Raw genomic sequence first — 24,456 nt, forward strand, 5'->3', positions numbered from 1 at the left:
TCTTTTTCCTCCTCCTCCTCCCACCCAAATTCCGAGCTTTATTTCTTTCCTATGGGAAAAATTACTTCTACTTAAGAACTTTTCTACTTAAGAACCTGGTCATGGAACGAATTAAGTTCTTAGGTAGAGGTACCACTGTACATATGAAATCAATATGCATTTGGATCAATGGTGAAATCTACTTACCTTCCCTACCAGTTTGGAAGCACACGCTTTGGACACACCACTGTCATACACACTTTTTCATCCTCTGCGCATGTAGAGAAGACTATGCAATGCACAGAGGGTTGAAAAAAGAAAATGGCAATGTCCAGGTGGATGGGCAGAGCCTCATGTGGTCACTGCTACCAGTTCTTCAAAGCACTGTTGGCCAACGCTACTGGTATGCCCAAAACGGACCAAGCCAGTAGCATTTCATCCCTGATTTGGAACTATAAAAAGTTACATTTATCTCTGTACTGTAAGGAGTATTTTTTTAATTTAAAATTTTATTTATACATATTATTTGACCAGGGAAGCCAATATTCTAACTGCAGGTATAATTTTCAATGTGGCATGTAAACCACAAACTATGTATATCAGTATTCACCTATAGTGCTAAATGACTATCTTGTTTTATGACAGAGCTCTTCAAGTGAGCATTGTAAAACTGAACCTGAAATTAAAAAAGATGCTTATTTTTATGTTTATGTTACATTGCTGAGTCAATATTTTTCTTACAAAAATAGTTATTATCATCATTGAAATTATGTTATGTTGCATCAATTTTATTCTACATCTTTATGTTTATCTCTACCCTGCAGGCAGCTTTTTTTCTGCTTTTGTAACAACATTTAATTCATTTGTGAACTTGAGATCTGTATTTAAGAAAAATTAGAATAAAATGCCAATGAAATAACAATGTACAGAAAAAGAACATTAACATTTCTGAAGGAGAAGTTGTTTTGGATATGTTCACTACTGAAAGTTATTTGGAAAAATAATAAAGGTTGGATGCAAATAAATGTTGAAATATAAAAAAAATAGCAGCATCTAACAGATTAAATTCTATCTGTAATAAATCGGCTGAGTTGAGTTGAGTTAAGCATACAAGTCATCCCAGAGCCCCATGTATAGCTCCTTAGGACATTTTCTAGAAATATGGTAGCTAACCATTTTATGAAAATAATAGTATACCCAAGGCTTTAGATCACTCATCAATGTTTTGGTTAATGGTATGAAAACTGTATAAGCCATAGAAATGGTCCAAATTAAGTATTTTGAAGGATAAGATGAAAGTTTAGTGGACATCATAAGTCACAAGTGTACAACTTCAGTTTTCAGATGGCATTTGGCTTCTCCAAACCTTGGCTGCAAAGCTTCTAGACATTTCCAAATGTTTTTAGTAAGCTGTCATTTTTAAAACTACAGCAGGGAAAAACCAATAAATAATCCTATATAACAGTGTTTCTCAACCTTTTCTTCACCATGGACTCCTTTTAAATACTTTCTGTGGCCACCGAGCCTCAAGATTTTACTCACAATTTAAATAATAATATTTCTTCACACCTTTGTGGACCTTCTGTGATGACATTGTGCCTCCTATCCCCCCAGGTTATAGGTTGCTGTATGAGGTAACTTTGATTTAGCTTAAATAATTTAGTTTTTGAAACTAACCCAGTTCCCCTCCTCATGAAGAAATACACAATTTGTCTTGTTGAGATATTTCACTTCACTTTGCATTAATGCACTCTGTTTCACTCTCCCCTGTATCTTCCTCTGGCACTTGTAGAAGCTGGAAGAAGATTGTGTGCAGCTGAACATTTGTGCAGAAGCTACTTCCAATAGCTGACAACACTGCACAGAAATGGCTTCTGGCTATTGGATGTAGCACAGAATGGAGCAGGAGGTGGCAGAGTAAAACTGAACATACTAATGCTACATGTTCACTTCACTTTCGTCCTTGCATTTTTGTGTGACACCCTAACTACTTTTTTGTACGTATATTACATACGTACATGTATAGCAGGCAGGATCTTATTGAGCATGTTTAGTCCCAATGATCTGGGCAACGTATTTCTGCTGTCTCTTGAATGATGGAGTTTAGTTTATGCCTTTGCACAGACCATATATTTTGCTCGTTTCAAAACAGCCCTGTTGAGTCTCATGCATTGTTAATGATACAGAAATATTCCACATGATGACACCTTAACTTCCTTGGATATTTCTTGCTCATATTTATGCAGGAAGAGGCAGTATATGCCCCATTTCCTGGAACCGCATAGAAGGCTCCTGATCACTATATGCTTTAGGTGGTGGTGGGGGCTTTCCTGGCTAATGGGGCACACAAGTGCAATTTTCCATTTCTGCAAATTGCTTATCATTTGCAAGGCTCATCCTAGAAGTCTGTGTTAATCTGCTTGTTTTGGGGTCTATGTTTAATCTTAGAGATTTTCCGCTTGATTTAAGAATCCAGTTGGCTGTGGTAGCTTCAGGTAAGAAATTGAAAAGGAACAAACAAGATGATGAACATGTAAACAGGAGACAGGGATTCATGAATATTTACTTGATTGATTTATATCCCACCTGTCTATCCAGTATGGACACTAATATTCAATAAAATCTGAGATGCAAAAATCATTTAAAGAAAAAAGTAGCTTAAAAATTGTAAACACGAATTAACAGTTGAAAGCTTGGTTGCTGTTCCAAGGGAAGAGAATGTCTTGGAGCCAAACTGAATTCATGAAACAGTGTTGTATAGTCTGTGAGCATGCAGGCCAGCTCTTCTGGGCCAGAAAAACAAGATTTAACAACTGGAGTAGTTTCAGAAAGTTTTTTTTCCTGCTGTTGTTTACTTCTGGTTTGTAACTGAGAGGTGGTCCCTCAGATTCTAAGCCACTGACATCCTAAATTGTTCCTGCTATACACGAGGTGATCAAAGTGGTTATTCAAATATAGGTACAGGTAGTTCTCAACTTACAAAAGTTCACTTAGTGACTGTTCAAATTTACAGAGGCACTGAAAAATGTGACTTATGAACATTTTTCTAGTTATGAACTTTCCTGCATCCCCATGGATTAAAAGCAGATGCTTGGCAACTGACTTATACTTATGACCGTTGCTGTGTGTCAGGATCATGTGATCACTTTTTGTGACCTTCTGACAAGCAAAGCCAACGAGGAAGCCAGATTCACTTAACAACTGGGTTACTAATTTGTCAACTGCAATGATTGACTTAACGACTATTATTGTATTATAATGGGATTGGGTGGCATAAAAGCCAAATAAACAAACAACTGTGGCAAGAAAAATCATTAAATGGGGCAGAATTCACTCATTTTATGATTTGATTTGATTGCCCCCCCCCCCTCTCCAAGGACTCGGATCGGCTTCCAACAACAGTGCAGTCTACAAATCCAGAACACATTAAGAAACCTTTATTAAAAAACAATCACACAGCTCAACAGACCATACATAAAGCGAGACAGCGGGGGAATCACTTTCCCTATGCTTGGTGACATAGGTGGGTTTTCAGGAGTTTATGGAAAGCAAGGAGGGTGGGGGCAGTCCTAATTTCCAGGGGGGGGAGCTGATTCCAGAAGGTTGGGGCCGCCACAGAGAAGGCTCTTCCCCTGGGTCACACCAAACAACATTGTTTTGTCGACAGAACCTGGAGCAGGCCGACTCTGTGGGGCCTAATCGGTCACTGGGATTTGTGTGGCAGAAGGTGGTCTCGAAGGTATTAACAAATGTCTCACTTAATAACAAAAAAATTGGGCTCAATTGTGATCGATCATAAGTTGAGGACTGTCTGTATCACATTGAACCCAGTACTGTGCAACAATGTGCAGCCTAGCACTCACATTTTATACCAATTGCTTTCTTTGGGGGTTTTCAACCAGATCCTAATATGACGCACATTGCGGTAAATAAGATGAGAAATAGCCAAGAAATAAACATCTGCCTGCAGGAAAGATCATGCTTGTGCATTCATAACTATTGTACAAAAATGTTCTCGTCATAGCTGCATATCGGGAAACAAAGTATATGCCTCGATTGTGAAACTTGTTCTTTTGAAAAAATAGAAACATAGAAACATAGAAGACTGACGGCAGAAAAAGACCACATGGTCCATCTAGTCTGCCCTTATGCTATTTTCTGTATTTTATCTTAGGATGGATATACAGTATGTTTATCCCAGGCATGTTTAAATTCAGTTACTGTGGATTTATCTACCACGTCTGCTGGAAGTTTGTTCCAACGATCTACTACTCTTTCAGTAAAATAATATTTTCTCATGTTGCTTTTGATCTTTCCCCCAACTAACTTCAGATTGTGTCCCCTTGTTCTTGTGTTCACTTTCCTATTAAAAACATTTCCCTCCTGGACCTTATTTAACCCTTTAATATATTTAAATGTTTCGATCATGTCCCCCTTTTCCTTCTGTCCTCCAGACTATACAGATTGAGTTCATTAAGTCTTTCCTGATACGTTTTATGCTTAAGACCTTCCACCATTCTTGTAGCCCGTCTTTGGACCCGTTCAATTTTGTCAATATCTTTTTGTAGGTGAGATCTCCAGAACTGAAGACAGTATTCCAAATGTGGTCTCATAGAAAGCAATTTCCGTTCTATAGAATACAGTGAATCTGTTTAAGGAAAACAAATCTGTTTCGCTTGTAACTTTTAGAACTAACTAAAATGTATGGCTTTATCGGTCCACATTTGTAAAAAAATATGTTGCCTCTCATGAATGAGTGTCTTTAAGTTACTCTGACAATTGTATATGGTCATTTTAAAGAGTTTTAATTAGACATTTCATGACTAATTTATAGCAAGCCAGGCCCGGTCACAGTTGACTGACTAGTTTATGTCCTCCAGTGCTTCTGTCACAGCTTCGCAGTAGGAAGGCAACTTTCATTAATGCTAATGGAGGTTAAGCTTGTAAATTCTTCATGGTATCAATAGGAGAGTAGATTGCTTTTTATTTCATTTATAGAAAACTCTCAAAGTAATGGGCTGCGGAGCCACTTTTATAAATCAATCCCTGTTCAAAGCCAACGAAACAATAATAAACTAATGTTCCATTTGGGTTTGTTAAAAAATTACGTTTGCAGTCCCAAAATCTGCATTGGAGGGATTGTAAAATCACCTTTAAGGTGAATATGTTTAGGAATAGGTGAATCAAATGCCATCCACTCTTCTGAGTCTTAAATAGATTGAAAATCGTAAATGCATGCAACGGCGGAAAGAGGAAAACAAAGCAAAAGGCATATCAAAAAGCTAATCAATAAGTAACTATACCCAGGACAGTGACTTCAGGCAAAAGGAATTGATTTGGCAAATAGCAATCTTTTCTCTAAAAGGAAGCTCAGTGGGATTTTTAGTAAACCATTGAAAAGGAGGGAATGCAGCCTGCAATCAGTGTCTTTGCCAAAGCTCAGTAAACAAGGAAATTAAGATGCTGTCATTTAAAAGACTATGATTTATAAGCTGCTGAATTTATTTTCTGCAGACAAAATAGGACAAATGTTTCTCTTTTCTTTCCATGTTTCAAAGGATAAAATGTACTAACGTCACTTTGGTTTCATTGTGAAAGTAGATATTGATAGAAAATGCTTTTAGTCCCTTAACTGATCCAGAAATGACATGTGGTTCCAGAACCTAGAAGATAATGATAGCAAAGGCGTATGCCGTATGAATTTGTTCACCTATCACACAAAACCATCATGTAATTTATTTTTGGCTTGCTACAACGATGAAGACAGTAACCAAGCTTCAGTAGGATTTAACAACCAGAGTAGTCCAGATATAATGACAAGTCAAAATAAGGCAAAGCATTGAATTGGTTAATGAAACCATAATTCTTTTTATGATGGCTGGAAATGCTTCTGTTAAGCTGTTTAATTTTTTTTTCTGTCCGCTTTGCTCCTTAACTTTTATTTATTTATTTATTTATTTATTTGCATTTTGGCTATCAGATCATTAGTATAGTGCAGGTATTGATATTTCTTCCTACAACTCTTAAAATCATGATCAACTTCTTCCAATGCAGTCTCTCTTATTATATATTCAGCATATGAACTGAATTCCTAATGGAAATCAACGCTGATTCTTCTTTGGAAGGGCATATAACTAAAGCTGAAGCTCAACTATTTTAGACATCTAATTAGAAGAGAGGACTCATTGAAAAAGACTCTGAGGTTGAGAAATGTTTAAGTCAAAAGGAGAAGGAGACAGCAGAGTATAAGATAGGTAGATAATGTCATCGACACAATGAATTTGGGCAAACTCCGGGAGATATTGGAAGACAGGGAGGCCTGGCATACTGTGGTCCATGGCAGGGGTTCCCAACCTTTTGGACCTCAGGGGCCACCAAATTCATAATTTTAAGTCCCGCAGACCACTCATATGATTTTCTTTTTTTTAAAAAAAAAGATAAATACATTTTTAAAATAATGGTCAGAGAACTTCCATTTTATTAATATGAAATGCACCTACTTAATATAACAAAATTATAAATACTTATTTAATCATAACAAAATCTTGAATGATTGTTTTAATTGTAACAAAATCATTAAAGTTAGTGTAATTACTACAAAATAATTGAAGTTTATTTGAAAGTGGCTTGCTGATATTGTTGGGAAAGTCAGTCCCATATTCCAGAGCTGTAGCTGTAGTCCTTTCCCTCCCCTCCCTCCCTCCCTTCCCTTCCCTCTCCTTTCCTTCTTTCCACTCCTTTCCGTCTTTCCTTATCTTTCCTTTTCTCCCCTTTCCTTTCTTCCCATCCTCTCCTCTCCTTTTTTCCTTTCTTTACCTTTTCCTGCACCCAAGTGGAGGAGCTGCTCCAGGATGATCAAAAGGGCCAGTACTGTAATTACCACAGCTCTGGATCAGCCCATGGTGGGGCTGGAAACCTCCAAGTAGGTGGTGACACGTGCAATATGCAACTTTGCAGGTAGTGAAACATGCAAAAAGGAGTGCAGCACTCGTCACCTGGAACAAAATAATGGAGCTGTTGCGGCAGGGGGGCACAAGTGGGCTGAAGAGGGGGGGATCGCGATGGCTGGAAACTGTGGGAGTGAAGCGCTATTTGCATTTGTGCGGCAACGGCATTCTGCCTTGTATACTTGTGCCAGCTACTGGTGCAAGGCAGCCCTCATCTCCTGTTGCTTTGCACTGAGAAAGGTAAATGGTGTCTGGTCTGGGAAGCAGCCAGAGTTTGCTCTCCATTAGGGACGTTAACTTGGCCTCCTGCAAACTTTCATCTCTCAAGCGCTTGCTGAAGCGGTACAGAAAAGTTTGGCTGGGCTCCTTGAGAGATGGGAATATGCACTGGGCCAAGCTAGCATCCGCATAGTCAACAAGTTCCAGCTGCTCCCCAAACCTGGTGGCATTTAGTGCTCCAAGTCCCAAGTGACAGGAGACAAGGGCTACCTTGCACTACTGGCTGGTGCAAATATACCAAGAATGCTGATGCCATGCAAATGCTGATGCCATACTACAGCAGAGAAAAGCAGTCAGAGAGAATCGAGCAGGCACTTTCTCTCAGGCCTCCCACCCGGAGGCCTCGCTCCCTCCCCCGGCAGCTGTTTGTCTGATTGCAGTAAGTTCTTTGTCTAACCTCCCTGCTCTAGCTCATGTGTCTCGCACCACTATACTCAAGGTGAGATTTACGCTCAGCCTTGAGAGTGGGGCCAGGCATGTGGGTGGAGTTATGTTGGCTGGTGCAGCCCTGTGTGTGCTGGATTAATTGCTCTTGGCCATATCTGGCCCTGGGGCCAAGATTTCTCCATGGAACCATCAAACTTTACTTGCAGACCATGAGTGTCTGTGGACCATGAGTTAGTGACCCATGGTCTATTGAATTGTGAAAAGTTGGACATGATTTAGTAACTTAGTGACAACAAATATAAGCACAATAAATATGAGGAAAGTATGCAACTTTATTGCACTCTTTTTCCAAATTAGAACCATAATTTTCTGTCTTAATTGCATTTTCCTGATCTGTACATAAATTTCTCATCAGGACAATGAAATGTTCTGGGATTCCATTTTTCTTAGCATATTCTGTAGTTTTACACAATCAGCATAAACAAATGAACATACAATGACCCTTTGTGATACTCTAAGTTTTCCCATTATTCAGTGTGCATTAGCAATAACGTTCTCCTGTTCCTTTGCCCTTTAAAAAGCCAATTTGAATATTTGGCATCTTTTTTTTCTGTGTAGTGCTCTAATCTGCATTATATGATCCAAATCATTCTGGAATAGAATAAGAATAGATAGAATAACTTTATTGTCACTTTTAATGTACACTAATCGGCATACATTAAAATGAAATTTTGTTGAATACAGCTCTCAGAGGATCACCAGCTCTACTATACATTACACAAACATGACAACATTACTTTGTTAATATGTAAAATTAAGGATATTATATGATAGTTTGTACAATTTGTTAATCTCTCTTTTGGTATCAGAATGTAGATAGACCTCTTCCAATAAGTTGATCACTGTCTCATTCTTCATTTGCTGTATAATTTTGTTGGGACCATGACAGATTTGATTTATTAAAGTTGGAAGGGACCTTGCAGGTCATCTAGTCCAATCCCCCACTCTACATCATTTGAAACAGATGGCAGTCCAGCAGTCACGTAGGTTGCTCACTGTCCAATCCGCATAAAACCGAGCTTTAAATCTTTAAAAAGATTGCTGGATCCACCCCTTCTCCAGAATTCGCTCGGTCCTCCTACCGGCAGGATGTGTGGTGGCTCAGCTCCTCTCCAAACACCTTCCCTTCCACTCTTTCCACTAGAAATCAATCTGAAAAGATAAGTAATTAGTATTTTTCATTCTTTTACGGCAAACAAAAGAATTTAGCCTTCAGGCAGCCCTCCTGGGCTCGGCTTCAAGTGGAGAAGCCGCGGCGAAGCTTCTACTAATTGCGTAATTGCCTTGCTTTATTGCAGCCGGCTGCATTTATTTTCTTTAAATCTGATCGGCAGGGAGGTTTTTATTATCAATTGTTTTGTTTATCTTTCTGTTACCTCCTGCGGAGAGGGACGCTTGTACAAGGGCACTTGTTTAGTCCCCCGGACTTAGTCGGACTCTTTATTGAATATTAATTTTGGCGCGAAGGCCCTCAGTGCCCAGTAATTCCGGCACCAATGGCCCACCCCCACACAGGCCCTTTGGAGCCATAAGTCCGCCATGTGGCCCAGAGTAGATTGTGAGAGTCTCAGGATTTTACTCGTGTGCTAGACCTCTCAACCAGTGTGCCTTGGTTGCGTAAATAGTGAGGCCTAGCCTGTCTGGACACATTGCCACAAATCTCGGATTGATCCAGATTGTCTTTGAGTGGCAGAAGCTCCTAGGCCTAGGAGCTTGGGGCCCCCTTCCTCTTGGGAATTATAATATTGCTTCTCCAGAAAACTTTTGGCTCCAGACCTTGTCCCTGTAATTTGTTCAGGCCATGGCTTCTGTTCCCAAGAGAGGCACTGCTTCCAGAAATGCTCAAGACCTTAGGCCTACTGGTGATGAAATTGAAACCATTCCCCAGGCCTCATCCTCCTCTCTTGTAGCTCCCCCAGTGGCTAGACCCACCAGAGCTGAAAAGAGAAGGGATAACGCACTCCAAAAAATCCATGAACAATCAGCTAAACGCTTAAGAGTGCAGGCCCAAGTGCATGTAAGCTCACCTGAACCCCCAGATTCTTTTGATCTGCCCCCCTCAGGTGTACCTGTCTTGTCTCTGGATGAGCCAAACCTAAATAGACCCCAACCTAACTTATGGGACTTAGGTCCAGAGGATCCAGGCCGTTTGAATCAGGGCCCCTTAGAGCCTGACTCTCCCAGGGCCCACAGGATTCCCTCTGATTTACCTGCTTCTATTACTAACCTTCCTCCTGAGCTGCAATCAATGTTTTCTACCTTATCTCATGCCATTGATGCCAAATTCAAAGCCATCAATGTGCCCTCCCATCCTCTCGTTTCAAATCCATGAACCAGATTCTGAATCCTCTCAGGAGGAAAACGAGGATGATGAGGATCCTGAAGATAGGGATGACCCATTTCAAGCCCTGTCTGAGGATGAAGAATCTCAAATCAAGACTCCACCATCCTCTACTATTTTTCCCTTTCAGTTGTTTAAGTCTCTACTATTCAAAGTCAGAGCAGCCACAGGTCTCTCAGGTCAGGACAAGCCTGCACCCACCTTTGCAAATCCACAGGAAGAAAACCTCCCCTGCTTCATGGAGGAGCAGGAAAATACTGAGATCATCCCCATGCCTAAGCTTTTCAAGGACACCCTGTTGAAACAGTGGGATCACCCTACCTTGGGTTCTAATCCCTCCTACAAAGATAGGAAATTGTACAAAGTCTCCCCTTCTTATGAGGACCTTCTTCTTTTTCCCAAAGCAGACGAACCGGTCAAGACCCTACACTCTGCAGCAGCCATGCCTGGCGAGGCAGAAGAAGTCTTAAAGCCAGAAGACAAACATCTGGAGCAAATGCTGAAAAAATGTTTCTTCGTTGACACCTGGGCTATTATTTATTTATTTGTTTGTTTGATTGATTGATTGATTTTTATGCCACCCTTCTCCTTAGACTCAGGGCGGCTTACAACATGTTAGCAATAGCACTTTTTAACTGAGCCAGCATATTGCCCCCACAATCCGGGTCCTCATTTTACCCACCTCGGAAGGATGGAAGGCTGAGTCAACCTTGAGCCGGTGATGAGATTTGAACCGCTGACCTACAGATCTACAGTCAGCTTCAGTGGCCTGCAGTATAGCACTCTACCTGCTGCACCATCCCAGCTCATTAAATGCACATTGTCAGCTTCCTTTTTGACTGGAATCATGTTTCTGTGGTTACAACAACTTCAACAACATATTCCTCCCGATGACTTGAGGGGCCAGCAGGACCTCAACAAGGTCTTTGCGGTGGCCCAGTATGTTGCAGCCACCACCCTGCAATCCTCTAGATTTGCGGCAAAATCGGTGGCTGCTCCAACAGTCGCCAGGAGGCTTCTCTGGCTTCGTCCCTGGCAGGCGGGAGTGAGACAGAAGTGGCAGCTTTCCTTGGGTCTTCTAAATCGTAAGCTATTATTTGGTGAGTTACTTGATCCTCTACTTACAGAAACCACTGATAAGAAGAAAATCCTGGGTCCTACTACCAAGAAGGCTACTAAAAAGCTTCAGCCCTTTCGGCGGTCCATTCGCCAACAAGATCAGAAGTTCACGTTTCAAAGGAACTCAGGTCAGTATAATTCCTGTTTTCGTTCCCAATCAGATAGGAACCCCAGGGGCAGAGGGTCTCGCTACCAGAGGGGCTTCTCTTCCTCTAGGGCCTCAAAAAGATCAAGGTGGTAATGACCATGCTATTCCCATTGGGGGAGAGGGGGTGAATGGTTTTCTTCCAGCTGGCGCCGTTCCTGTAAGGACCTCTGGGTTATTTCTACAGTAGAATGGGGGCTCCAATTGGAGTTTCTCTCCATTCCCCCCAAGCATTTCATATCTTGACCTTCTCCCAGATCTCCCTCTTCCCGCCTCTGCATGGAGGAGGTAGTCCAACATCCAACTGCTTACTATAAGGGCTATCCAGCCAGTGCTAGCCTCTCAAAGAGGTCTTGGCTTCTACTCCATCCTCTTCATGGTCCCTGAGTCCTCCGGAGGATGGAGAGCCATTCTGGATCTCAAAAGATTAAACCAGTACATTAAATACAGAAAATTCAAGATGCATTCTTTATCATCTATCATCCATTCACCTGGAAGACTTCATGTTTCCTTAGATCTTACGGAGGCTTATCTCCATATCCCCATTTTAAAAGGCCAAAGGCAATTCCTTCGCTTTGCCTTTCAGGGAAAACATTATCAGTACAGGGCCATGCCTTTCGGCCAGTCCTCAGCCCCTCAAGTCTTTACTAAGCTCCTGTGCTCCTTGGTGGCTCATATCCGGACTTCCCCCATTCATATTTTGTGTTATTTAGACGACATTTTAGTTCTCGGTCCCTCCAAAGAGGGCACCTGTACAGATCTTCAGTTATCCATGTCTGTTCTACAGGAGAACGGCTTCTCCATTAATATATAAAAAAAGCCAGCTCCATCCTTCCACTTCTCTTCAACACCTGGAGGCAGTCATAGATTTCCGCCTATTCCAGGTCTTCCTTTCTACTGAGAGGGAGATCAGCATCAAAGAGCTTATCTCTCAAATCAGGTCCCAAAGAAAGGCCTCCATCGCCTCCCTATCTTCCCTACTTGGAAAGATGGTGTCCTATATTGGTATCATTCCTTGGGCCTGCCTTCATGCCAGGGAACTCCAATGGCTCTTATTGCCATTCCAGAGATCAGGAACCAGCAATTCAGCCTGCACCATTATCGTTCTTCCTGCCGTCCTGAGATCCCTCTTGTGGTGGACCTCTTCCGCCTTGGACAAAGGATCCCTATTGAGGATTCTAGACCAGTTTACCATTACCATGGATGCCAGCCTGTTGGGCTGTGGAGCCCATGCTCCAGGCCTAATAGCCCAAGGCACGTGGTCAATGGAGGAGTCAACCAAGCCAATCAATTGGCTAGAACTGAAAGCAGTCTCACTAGCCCTCAAGAGGTTCAAACCACACATCCTCAACCAACATGTCCTGGTCTTAACGGACAATATGGCTACAAAAAGCCACATCTGCAGACAAGGCGGCATCCAGTCCAAGGCCCTGATGCAGGAGGCTCTGAAGCTGGGTCTTTGGGTGCAGAGACATCTGCAGTCTCTGTCGGCCGACCGCATATCAGGAGTTCTCAATGTACAGACAGACTGGCATCATGGTCAACCCTGGACCCAGGAGAGTGGAGTCTCCATCCGGACCTATTCCAACAGATCTGCCTCAAATTTGGTCACCCGTCACTAAACCTGTTTGTGACCGCGACCAACGCTCGTCTCCCTCGGTTCTATTCCAGATTCCCATCTCCAGGAGCAGAAGCAACCAACGCACTCAGAACTCCTTGGCCTCCAGGTCTACTATATGCCTTCCCACCAATTCCAATCCTGTCAGATATAATCCATAAGATTCTATCCGTCCAGGCTCCCTGGTGACTCCCCGTTTCGGGGGATATGTTGCAGCAGGAGGTTTCTCACCATCCAGACCCGGAGTGGTTTCACCTCACTGCTTGGCTGTTATCCGGCACAACCTAGACCTTCGAGGTTATGATCCAGTGATCCTGAAATCCAGAAGAATGTCTACCAATAGGATCTATGACCATACCTGGTCTAAGTTCCACCAGTGGTGTTCACAGGAAGGTCTCTCTTTCTTGTGTATTCCCATTCACAGGATCTTGTCCTTCCTCATGAAAGGCTTTCATCTAGGTCTCTCAGCCAACACGATCCGGTGACACCTAGCAGCCTTATCTTCAGTTCTTGCAGGACCCCGCAGACAACCGCTACATAGTTTCCCTGAAATACAAGAGCTGTTAAGAGGCATGTCAAACCTCAGGCCTCCCACGGTCCACAGATATCCATTCTGGGACTTGCCTCAAATACTATACTCTCTAACTCAAGCACCTTACGAACTGTTATGCTCTGCCTCCTTCATCATCAGATGGCACACCTTGGATCTAACTAGAGCTCTGCGGATCTAGATCCAACGTACCAGGACTTTCCGCAGGCCAGAAGCCTTATTTGTAGCCTTCCACCCCACATCTCTGGGGTCCAATGTCTCGTCCACCATTTTAGGCCGTTGGATCTGAGGGACAATTTCTAAAGCCTACGAGTCAGCATTCCTCAATGTTCCACAAGGCATTACAGCACACTCTACAAGAAGTGCAGCTACTACAGCAGCTTGGGCAACTCAGGCCCCTCTGGAGGAAGCTTGCAAGGTGGCCACATGAGCCTCTCCCAACTTTTTTATAAGGCACTATAAAATTGACTCTTATGCTTCAGCAGACACTGCCTTCGACAGAAGAGTTCTCCAATCCATTATCTCTCATGATAGCCAACTAATCCCTCCTTAGGGACACATCTATTGGGTATGTCCCACATGACTGCTGGACCTGCTCCTTCAGTACGGAGAATAGGCATTGATTGCTTACCTGAATGCCTCTTCTCTTACATTGAGCGGGTACAGCAGTCACTTCCCTCCCTATATCTTTCTGCCTATGGTTGTACCTTTTTCCTTCTTTTCCTATATATGAGAGTAGAGCACTATTTGAGCCACCACTTTTCGAGCCTAAGTCTACGGATTTGCAAATTCTGGGGAAGGGGCAGATCCAGCAATCTTTTTAAAGACAGGCTCGGTCCTATGCGGATTGGACAGCAAGCAACCCACATGACTGCTGTACCAGCTCAGCGTACAAGAAGAGGTGTTCAGGTAAGCAATCAACACCTAATCTCCTCTTGAAGGTCGCAAGTGTTGGGGCTCTCACAACCTCCACTGGCAAGCTGTTCCACTGGTTGATTGCTCTCACCGTCAGAAAGTTTCTCTTCACTTCTCTCTTTGGTCAGCTTCCATCCATTGTTCCTTGTTTCGCTTTCTGGTGCCATAGAGCAGCGTTTCCCAACCGGTGTGCCGTGGCACACTAGTGTGCCGCGAGACATGGCCAGGTGTACTGCCAAGCTCCAGCTGGGCGGGGCGCTGCCGGTACTTCCATCCTGGGGCTCCCGCTCACAGCTGTCCCCCGGCTCCTGCTCGATGCCGCGGTTTTCGGCGCTCTCCTGCTGGGCCCCAAAGAAGGAAGGCAGGAAGAAGGAGAGCTCCATTCTTCGCGCCTTTTTCCCGCCTTCCTTCTTTGGGGCCCAGCAGGAGAGCGCCGAAAACCGCGGCATCGAGCAGGAGCCGGTTGACAGCTGCGAGCGGGAGCCCCAGGACGGAAGTACCGGCAGCGCCCCGCCCAGCTGGAGCTTCTCTGGCGTTGACGGCAAGTGTCCTTTGTGGCCCGGCGGGAGGGCACTGGCGATGGGATGGGGGGGGTGGCCGCAGCGGCCGCAGGCAGTCGCGGGGAGATGGCGGTGGCGAGAGGGAGCACGCTCTCTCTCTCTCTCAGCTGACTGCAAGTGGGAGCCCTGACTGTGGCGGTTGGACGTGCTGCTGGACGTCGTACATGCTGGCGCTGCAGGCCTGGCATATACGGTGTCCAGCAGCACGTCCAGCTGCCGCCGTCAGGGCTCCCGCTTGCAGTCAGCTGAGAGAGAGAGAGAAAGAAAGAGAGACATATAAGAGAGGCAGAGAGAGAGAGAAAAAGAGACATAGCAAGAGAGGCAGAGAAAGAGAGACAGAGCAAGAAAGAGAGGCAGAGAAAGAGAGATAGAGAAAGAGAGAGAGAAAGAGAGACATAGCAAGAGAGGCAGAGAGAGAGAAAAAGAAAGAGACATAACAAGAGAAAAAGAGAGACTTAGCAAGAGAGGCACAGAGAGAGAGAGAAAGAGAAAGAAAGAAAGAGAGACATAGCAAGAGAGACAGAGAGAGAGAAAGAGAGAGAAAGAAAGAGAGATAGCAAGAGAGGCAAAGAGAAAGAAAGAGAATATAGCAAGACAGTGAAAGAAAGAGAGAGAGCAAGAGAGAAAAAAGCAAGAAAGAGATAGCAAGAGAGACAGAGAGAGAGAGAGAGCAAGGGAGAGAGAAAGACATAGAGGAAGGGAAGGAGGGAGAGAGAAAGAGAGCAAAAAAGAGAGGAAGAAAGAAAGAAAGAGGGATGGAGAGAGAGAAAGAAGGGAAGGAAGGAAAAGAGAGAAAGAGGGAGAAATAGAGCGAAAGGGAGGAAGAGAGAGGTTTTTTTTGTCCAAACTTTTCTTTAGCCTGCCCCCCCACCCCTCCCCCCCCATTTCAGTGTTCCCCAGGATTTTGAAAATATGAATAATGTGCCGCGGCTCAAAAAAGGTTGGGAAACACTGCCATAGAAAACAGTCTGACTCCCTGCAGGGCACTTCTCGGACACTGACAGAATGAAATGGACTGGAACAACAATTTGACAAAGAAGAAATCCAGGGGAATCAGTGCTAAGCAGTCTGAAAAATCATAAATAGCAATACTGTTCACTTTAACTAGATCTACTGTATTCTGATTATTAGAAGTTCTTGTAGATATATCTAGGCTCAATTCTCTCTTTTTGAGAATGGAGTTTAACAGCTCAAAATATTATATTTCCTTTACTATATTGCACTTTAAAAATGTTTAATCTTGGTTATACTCTTGAAACTCATATATAATTTTATTATTGTGCTAGCTATTTTGCAGCTGCAGTGCCCCGCGTCTCCACATTCAGCTTGTTGGTGAGGTCTTTGTGTAGTCATGTTGGTTTCCTTTTGGATTTCTTGTTTTTATTCCTCATCGGTATTGTGTTTTTAAGAATCTCCCAAGCTTCTTGAGTTGTTTTACTCTTTAGTACTTTCATCGAAGGGATTTCATCCAAGTCTTCTCTGAGTTTATCGAAGTCAGCTTTTTAAAAATCTGGGATTTTGGTGTCGTTATGTTCAGTTATTTGTGTTTGCTTTATGGTGAATTTTAGTATTACACGGTCACTCTCACCCAATATTCCTGCATTTTTGTCTCCTATTGTTTCTTCTCAAGTCAGAGGGAGAAAAAAAAAAGGGTTGGGAATCCTCATGCACCCAGCAGCTGCCTCTTGTTTACCATATCCCTTCCTCTGCCTAATTTGGCATGAGTCTGAAGTGGTCTGTTGGTGTGGAGAGAAGGAAGCAAGGCTCCAGAAGAGCAGAAGATGTAGCTGAAGATGCAAGGGTAGAAGCGACCAGACAGCTTGGGCACATGGAGTGGCAGGGTGGGAAGGAAGTCAGGAGCGACCTGCTAGTCTTGCCAGCCTCACATTCTGGGCAGCTAGAGCATGGCAAATTTGACTAATTCTCAAGTATATAGTAGGTATGACACACAGATTTGCAACTTTAATTTACTGAGGAGGTGGTCAGTGTTTTTGATTGTAAAGAAAAGAAAAGACAAGATTAGACTTAACTAGATAATAATAAAGAAAATATTAGTTTAGACTAGGATAACAGCCAGGTACCTTTAATATATTCAGAACATAATCTTCCATCAATCCTACCTCATTCATAAGAGACTGTGGATACTTTAGTCTAAAAACTTGGAGAGAAAAATATCATTTACCATTTACCTGTAGAGAAATGGGTGGTTCATTGCACAATGAATTAGATAATTCAGGTTGGATTTGGCATTTTTGCCTGCTTATCGAGATCTTCCCAAGAACTTGGGATAGGGAGTTGTAGAGGTTCGATGATACTACAGACATTTTCATGTAAGCTGTTCCAAGTAAAGCTACCTTTTGCAATTGACAAATGGTAAAATTGTCAATGCTAATGATGTTCAAAAATTATAAGAATTTTTGTGATTATTAGTTTAGGACTATTGTGCTATTAATATTATCTCTAGTCATCTTTCTTCCAAATTTCTCAAAACAGTTGAGAAATTATAAGCAGTTTTTCTACTTATAAAACTATTGGGCATCTGAAGCACATCTGAAAGTTCAGATGCATATAAAAATGATAAGATCTATAGGGCTTTGGCGAATTAATACCAGCTGGCATTTGTAAATATCATATAAGAAAAATTATTGAGTGAAAAAATCCTAGGCATGGGAATATAAAATATAAAAATTCCACAGAATGGTTCAGTTAAATAGATTATTATAGCTATTTATGAAACTCTTGTTTTGAGCATTGGAAAAATTAAATCTACCAATATAAGAGAATATTGTAGCTCAAATTTGAACTGTAAAGTTCTTGGTGGTCTCTGAGATTAGATGTTTTATTGCAGAGATTTCATTACCCAACATCTTCAGCACTGTCAAACATCAAGAAAACCAAGATCAACATCAAGGATTTATTATTATTACTATTATTATTATTATTATTATTATTATTATTATTTTATTAGATTTGTATGCCGCCCCTCTCCGTAGACTCGGGGTGGCTCACAGCAATGATTAAAAAAAATATAATGACAAATCTAATAGTTAAACTCTAAAATAACAATAATACATTTTAAAAGTCTAAAAAACAAGAAAACCCAATATATAAAAAACATACATAGTCATATCATACACAGAAAACTACATAGGCAGGGGGAGATGTTTCAATTCCCCCACGCTTGATGAGAGAGGTGGGTTTTAAGGAGTTTATGAAAGGCAAGGAGGGTGGGGACAGTTCTAATCTCTGGAGGGAGCTGATTCCAGAGGGTCGGAGCCGCCACAGAGAAGGCTCTTCCTCTGGGTCCTGCCAAACGACATTGTTTAGTTGACGGGACCCGGAGGAGACCAACTCTGTGGGACCTAACCAGTCGCTGGGATTTGTGTGGCAGAAGGCGGTCTCGTAGATACCCTGCTCCGGTGCCATGAAGGGCTTTATAGGTGATGACCAACACTTTGAATTGTGACCGTAAACTGATCGGCAACCAATGCAGACTGCGGAGTGTTGGAGTAACATGGGCATATTTAGGAAAGCCCATGATTGCTCTCGCAGCTGCATTCTGCATGATCTGAAGTTTCCGAACACTCTTCAAAGGTAGCCCCATGTAGGGAGCATTACAGTAGTTGAGCTTCGAGGTGATGAGGGCATGAGTGACTGTGAGCAGTGACTCCCGGTCCAAATAGGGCCGCAACTGGTGCACCAGGCGAACCTGGGCAAACGCCCCCCTCACCACAGCTGAAAGATGTTTCTCCAATGTGAGCTGTGGATCGAGGAGGGCACCCAAGTTGCGGATCGTCTCCGAGAGGGGCAATAATTCCCCCCCCCAGGGTGATGGACAGACAGATGGAATTGTCCTTGGGTGGCAAAACCCATAGCCAATCCGTCTTATCAGGGTTGAGTTTGAGTCTGTTGACACCCATCCAGGCCCCAACAGCCTGCAGACACCGGCACATCACTTCCACTGCTTCGTTGACTGGACATTAAACAAATTAGCCCAACCAAGTACTAGTGCTTTGATAGCCAGAAAACATGTGGTGGCTCATTCTGAAAACTGCACATGCTTACCTGTCCAAAGGAACACTTGAAAAGGAACTATGAAACCCAACTGTTGAAGCTTCTGTCTATCCAGAGAAGTTGCATTTTATTTTTCTGTTTCAAGCTTGGCTTTGGGATAGTTTGTGGGCTTCCTGGTTCATTGTCTTCCTGACTGGGCATCAGAAAAGAAACTCTTTCTAGACAGACTTATGAATGCACTTCATGTCAACAAAAACCTTGATACCAGCATTGTAAAAAAACTATCCTTTGATCCAAATGGCACAGCTTAGAAAAATGGTTACCTTCAATGAACCAAATGTAATATCTGCTAGCAGTTTTAACTTATAACTTTTCATCTTTTCATGTTCTATTCAAACACCCTATCTGTCATTACTATTTAGAAATGTGTCTCGGAATGTGTGTCATGTTTTATTACATTTTATGTTATAGTTAAATTTCAAATGAGCATATTCTCTGCATTTTTTTCTTGACTGAACAGTAGAAAATGTAGAGATCAATTGAAACAAGACAGGAGGGATGGCATTTTTATGCATTGGATGTGTGGATGATAGAATAGACATTTTATAGTTTACTTAAATAGGAAAATATTCAGATATAGGAAGAAAAGAAAGCTTTATCAAGATTGTTATACTGTGTAATGCATATAAAATAAAATCGCATCATGTATATTGCATTGTACTGTTGATAGATTTGGCGTTCTAGGAAAAGGAACATACTGTGTTTGAATCACATTTTGAGATGAACTGAAAGGTTATATCTGTTACTTTTTGTCTAAATTAAGTAATTATAAATTATATAGATGATTGTTTGATTTTTATAACTTTATGTCAGTTGTTACCTATGATTTCTAAGCCATAAAATAACTTACAAAGTTGATTTGAGTTATAGCTGTAAAAATCAGAACTAGTTGACCTAAACCTATTGTTGCAATGAAAATATGAGTACACAGATTATTCTCCCATGCATGGGTTAATCCTGTCTGCTCGATGATTGGACTGAACCTGCCAAAGCTTCTATCTATCTATCTATCTATCTATCTATCTATCTATCTATCTATCTATCTATCTATCTATGATCTATCTATCCTTCCTTCCATCCATCCATCCATCCATCCATCCATCCATCTATCTATCTATCTATTGGATTTCTATGCTGCCCCTCTCCGAGGACTCGGGGCGGCTCACAACATATCAAAAGAACATAGCAAATACAGTAGTACCTCGTGATACGAACTCCTCATCATACAAACTTCGAGATACGAACCCAGGGTTCGGAAATTTTTTGTCTCTTCTTACGGACTTTTTTCGCCTTACGAACCCGCCACCTGAACGCCGAACCTGGGAGTTCAGGTTCGTAAGGCCGCTGAGAAGCAGCGCTGCCCGGCTGTCGCCTTTTGAAACAGCCGGGGGGCTTCTCGGCATTCCCCCAAACGCTGAACCCGAACTTTTGCCGAAGGTCTGGGTTCAGCGTTCGGGAGGCCGCCGAGAAGTCCCGCTGCCCGGCTGTCACCTTTTGAAACAGCCGGGGGGCTTCTCGGCGTTCTCCTGAATGCCGAACCTTGAAGTTCGGCAAAAGTTCGGCATTCGGGTTTGGGAGGCCACCGAGAAGCCCCGCCACCCGGCTGTCACCTTGCCAGAAGAGCTGCAGAGCTGTCGGCTGGTCGGGAGGCTCAAACGGAGGTGTGGAATCCCAATAGGGAATTCCATGGGCGGAGCTTTGACATCACAAAGACGTCCTTCCTGGCCAGCCAAAATGTGGACTCCAGGAAGGACGTGTGGGACTAAATAAAGTGCAAATCAATCAATCAATTTTGATTTTTCATGAAAGAAAAAAATCTCATGAACTTGGAATTGATTGAATTATTTTTTAGTCCCATAAACTTTTGTTTTCCTGCACATGATAGCAACAAATATGATGGAGCTGGAAATCAAGTAGGCAATGCTTGGGGGAAGTGAGGGTATCTGGCTATTGGTGGGTGTGGCAAGTGGTGGAACCATGGTTCGGGGAAAAATGAAGGTGTCTGTTATAGCTAGGCCCACCCCCCACTAACACGCAGCAGGTTCAGTAGCTCCATTGCACTATGCCTCCTCACGGCAGAAAGCACACCCAGTCATGCATGTCCTTTCCTCAAATTGGTTGTGTGCACATGGGGCACCAGCTTCTTGAGAGAAGCAGAGAAGATTGCCACTTTCAAGCAGACAAGAAGAGGTAGCAAGTATATGCTGCACCATGGGAAAAATGAGAGGCCATGTTGTCTTGCACAGCCTGCCGCCACTTGAGTGGGGAGGGGTTGAGAAGAACGGCAAGACCTTGAGAAGGTTATGTTGAGTAGGTTAGGTAGAGCTGGCTGACTCGGAAAGGAGGATTATGCTGTTCAGAAGCTGCCCTCATCGCTGACTCTCCCCCACAGAGGTTGGAGACCTGGAAGGGAAGGGACGAGGCAAGGCATCACATGATGTGAGTGGCGGTGAATTGGCAACGCCCACCATCATATGACCCCACCAGCCATTCCCACTAGCCACATACCCCAGCCAGTCAGAGCAGAGAACCAGTTGTTAAATTACTTGAATCTCACCACTGCATAGGTGTTCTATCTGAATTTCAAGTTTTGTATTAGGTTTCTTCTTCAGAGGCTGTAATACACTTAAAATATTTTCTCCCTGGGAAGAGAGATTAATTAATAGATGAACAAAACATGTATATATTTTTATTACTATATGATAAAGCCTGATTTTCTTAGTAATTCTTTATGTTGTCTTTATGTGGAATGCCTTCTAGTGTGGATTGCATTTTCCGTTTATTTGTTTTTATCTTTAAATTTGATTCTGCCTTTTATGTACCAAAACATATCAAAGAAATGAAAATATGGGCCAAGTTTAGAAATAATTAAATACATTCTTCTATCCTGGGATTTTGTGTTTAAGCATTGAAGTATTTTGTTGCTTTCATGGGGCAAAGTTTTGTAAGATTTCTAGGTTTTGCTATTTCTTAATGCCAGCCACTATATCACTTTTTGGAGTCATGAAACCAGACAGATGGTCATAAGTGTGGTGTATTAAAGCCATTGCTTGGGAAAAGGTGACTCTGCAAGTATACACTTACTGTAGATTAAGAAAAAAAGAACACAGTAGTGATTTTACCAAAGATGCCTTCTACTTATTGTACTTCTTTCCATGATGGTTTTACATATATGTTGATCCAATGCTCACTTATAGAAATAAATGGCAATAAATTGACTATTACTTATGGGTTTTTTTAAATAGTTCACATTTTAGTTCTGATATGGGATTTTTTACATTTACATATGTATATAAGCCTCATTTTCTGAAATTGTTAAAGGTTAGGGGTTGCATATGCAAGATGAAATTGGAAAAAGCAATACAGTGATCCCTCGATTATCGCGAGGGTTCCGTTCCAAGACCCCTCGCAATAATCGATTTTACGCGATATAGTGGTGCGGAAGTAAAAACACCATCTGAGTGTGAGAGAGGAAGAAGCAAGATAGAGAAAGAGAGAGAGAAAGAAAGATGAGAAAGGAAGAGAGTGACGTCATCGGGTGGGAAAATATTTTTAATTAATATTTTTTGAAAAATCGCGATATAGCGTTTCGCGAAGATCGAGATCGCGAAAATCGAGGGATCACTGTATACTGTTAGATGGATACAGTTTCAGATTCAGATAAATTGATATAGTTTCAGATTCAGATTGTGCTTAATTTCAGTTTTCTTATAAATAGAAAAAAATAAGAACTATGCAGAAGGATATCTTCAGCTGTACTCTGAAAGGTTATATTGCAGCCTTTATTTTGAATATGTATAAATATAGTAATGCTCAAAAATTTATGAATTCTTTTGATTTCTCAATGTTTCTGTGTAAATAGGACATAGAATGTGATATGTTTACTATATAAGTCCTAAAACTAGATAAAGAGAAACCAGTTAATCTAGTTAAGTAAATGAGTAAAAATATTCTTATTTATTGGAGGAAATGATCTAAAGCTACATATGTATGTGGCACTGTAGCAGTAGTGTTTTCAGTGGGTGTTGTGCCCCGATTGGTTGCAATAACTGCAACTAAACATTCTGATAACTGTTTATTGGTTCTGCACATTGGCTTGGAGGGATTTTAGCCCATTCCACCTTACAGAACAATTTCAGCTAAGGTATGTTGGTAGGCTTCTTTGCACGAAACTACGCATTCCACAACACTTTAATGGAATTCAGGACAGGACTTTGTCTTGGCCATTCAAAAACATTAACTGTTCTATATGTTTTGGGTCATTGTTTTGCTGCATAACCCATTTTTCTCTTGAGCTTCAGTTCATGGACATATTCCCTGAACATTTTTCAATACAATTTGCTGGTACAATTCAGAATTCATAGTTCCATCAATGATGGCAGGCTGCCCTGGTCCTTAGGCAAAGAAGCAGGATCAAACCATAATAGTGCCATCATGCTTCACAGTTCTTATGCTAGAATGCACTACTGTATTTGACTTTTGCCAAATGGAATGTGTTTCATTTTAGTTTAAAAAGTTATTTTGGTCTCTTTTATCCATAGAACATTTTTCCAATAACCTTCTTGTTTATTCATGTGGTCTTTCACAAACTATAGATGGACAGCAAACTTCTTTTTGGAAAGTGATGGCTTTCTCCTTGCAGTTCTGCACACTATTGGTTTTAGAATTCTCATAATAGTGGTTTTATGAATACTGATACAGTGATACCTTGTCTTACAAACGTAATTGGTTCCGGGACGAGGTTCTTAAGGTGAAAAGTTTGTAAGATGAAACAATGTTTCTCATAGGAATCAATGGAAAAGCGATTAATGCGTGCAAGCCCAAAATTCACACCTTTTGCCAGCCAAAGCGCCCATTTTTGCGCTGCCGGGATTCCCCTGAGGCTCCCCTCCATGGGAAACCCCACGTCCGGACTTCTGTGTTTTTTCGATGCTGCAAGGGAATCCCAGCAGGGGAATCCTAACATCGCAAAAAAGAGCACTTCGCTGGCAACGGAAGTCCGGAGGTGGGGTTTCCCAGAGAAGGGAGCATCAGTGAAATCGCAGCATCGCAAAAACACTGAAGTCCTCGAAACCCCACCTCCGGACCTCTGTGTTTTTGCGATGCTGCGATTTTGCTGAGGCTCCCCTCGCTGGGAAACCCCACCTCCGGACTTCCGTTGCCAGCAAAGTGCCCATTTTTACACTGCTGGATTCCCCTGCAGTATCACAAAAACATGGAAATCCAGAGGTGGGGTTTCCCATGGAGGGGAGCTTCAGGGGAATCCCAGCAGCACAAAAATGGGTGCTTCGCTGGCAATGGAAGTCCGGAAGCGGGGCATTCCAGTGGCGGCGGTGGGTTTGTAAGGTGAAAATAGTTTGTAAGAAGAGGCAAAAAAATCTTAAACCCTGGGTTTGTATCTCGAAAAGTTTGTATGGCGAGGCGTTTGTAAGACGAGGTATCACTGTATTTGCCAATGCAAGAGAGGTCTTTAGGTTCTCAG

The 24,456-nt window shown here is 42.3% G+C and overlaps 1 protein-coding gene across 2 annotated transcripts in view; it reads left to right on the plus strand.

Annotated features, from left to right (window-relative positions):
- GFRA1 (GDNF family receptor alpha 1) overlaps window positions 1-24,456 on the plus strand; it is a 341,102-nt gene that overhangs the window by 33,807 nt on the left and 282,839 nt on the right. The window contains exon 4 of one of the 2 annotated variants that reach the window (XM_070752648.1): window positions 11,121-11,240. The exons of the other annotated variant lie outside the window; for it this stretch is intronic. Within the exon in view, the coding sequence (XP_070608749.1) occupies window positions 11,121-11,240 (120 nt within the window). The remainder of the gene's footprint in view (window positions 1-11,120; window positions 11,241-24,456) is intronic. 2 annotated transcript variants of the gene reach the window in all.

The sequence above is a fragment of the Erythrolamprus reginae genome, chromosome 5 (genome assembly GCF_031021105.1).
Source record: "Erythrolamprus reginae isolate rEryReg1 chromosome 5, rEryReg1.hap1, whole genome shotgun sequence".
NCBI lineage: Eukaryota > Metazoa > Chordata > Lepidosauria > Squamata > Dipsadidae > Erythrolamprus > Erythrolamprus reginae.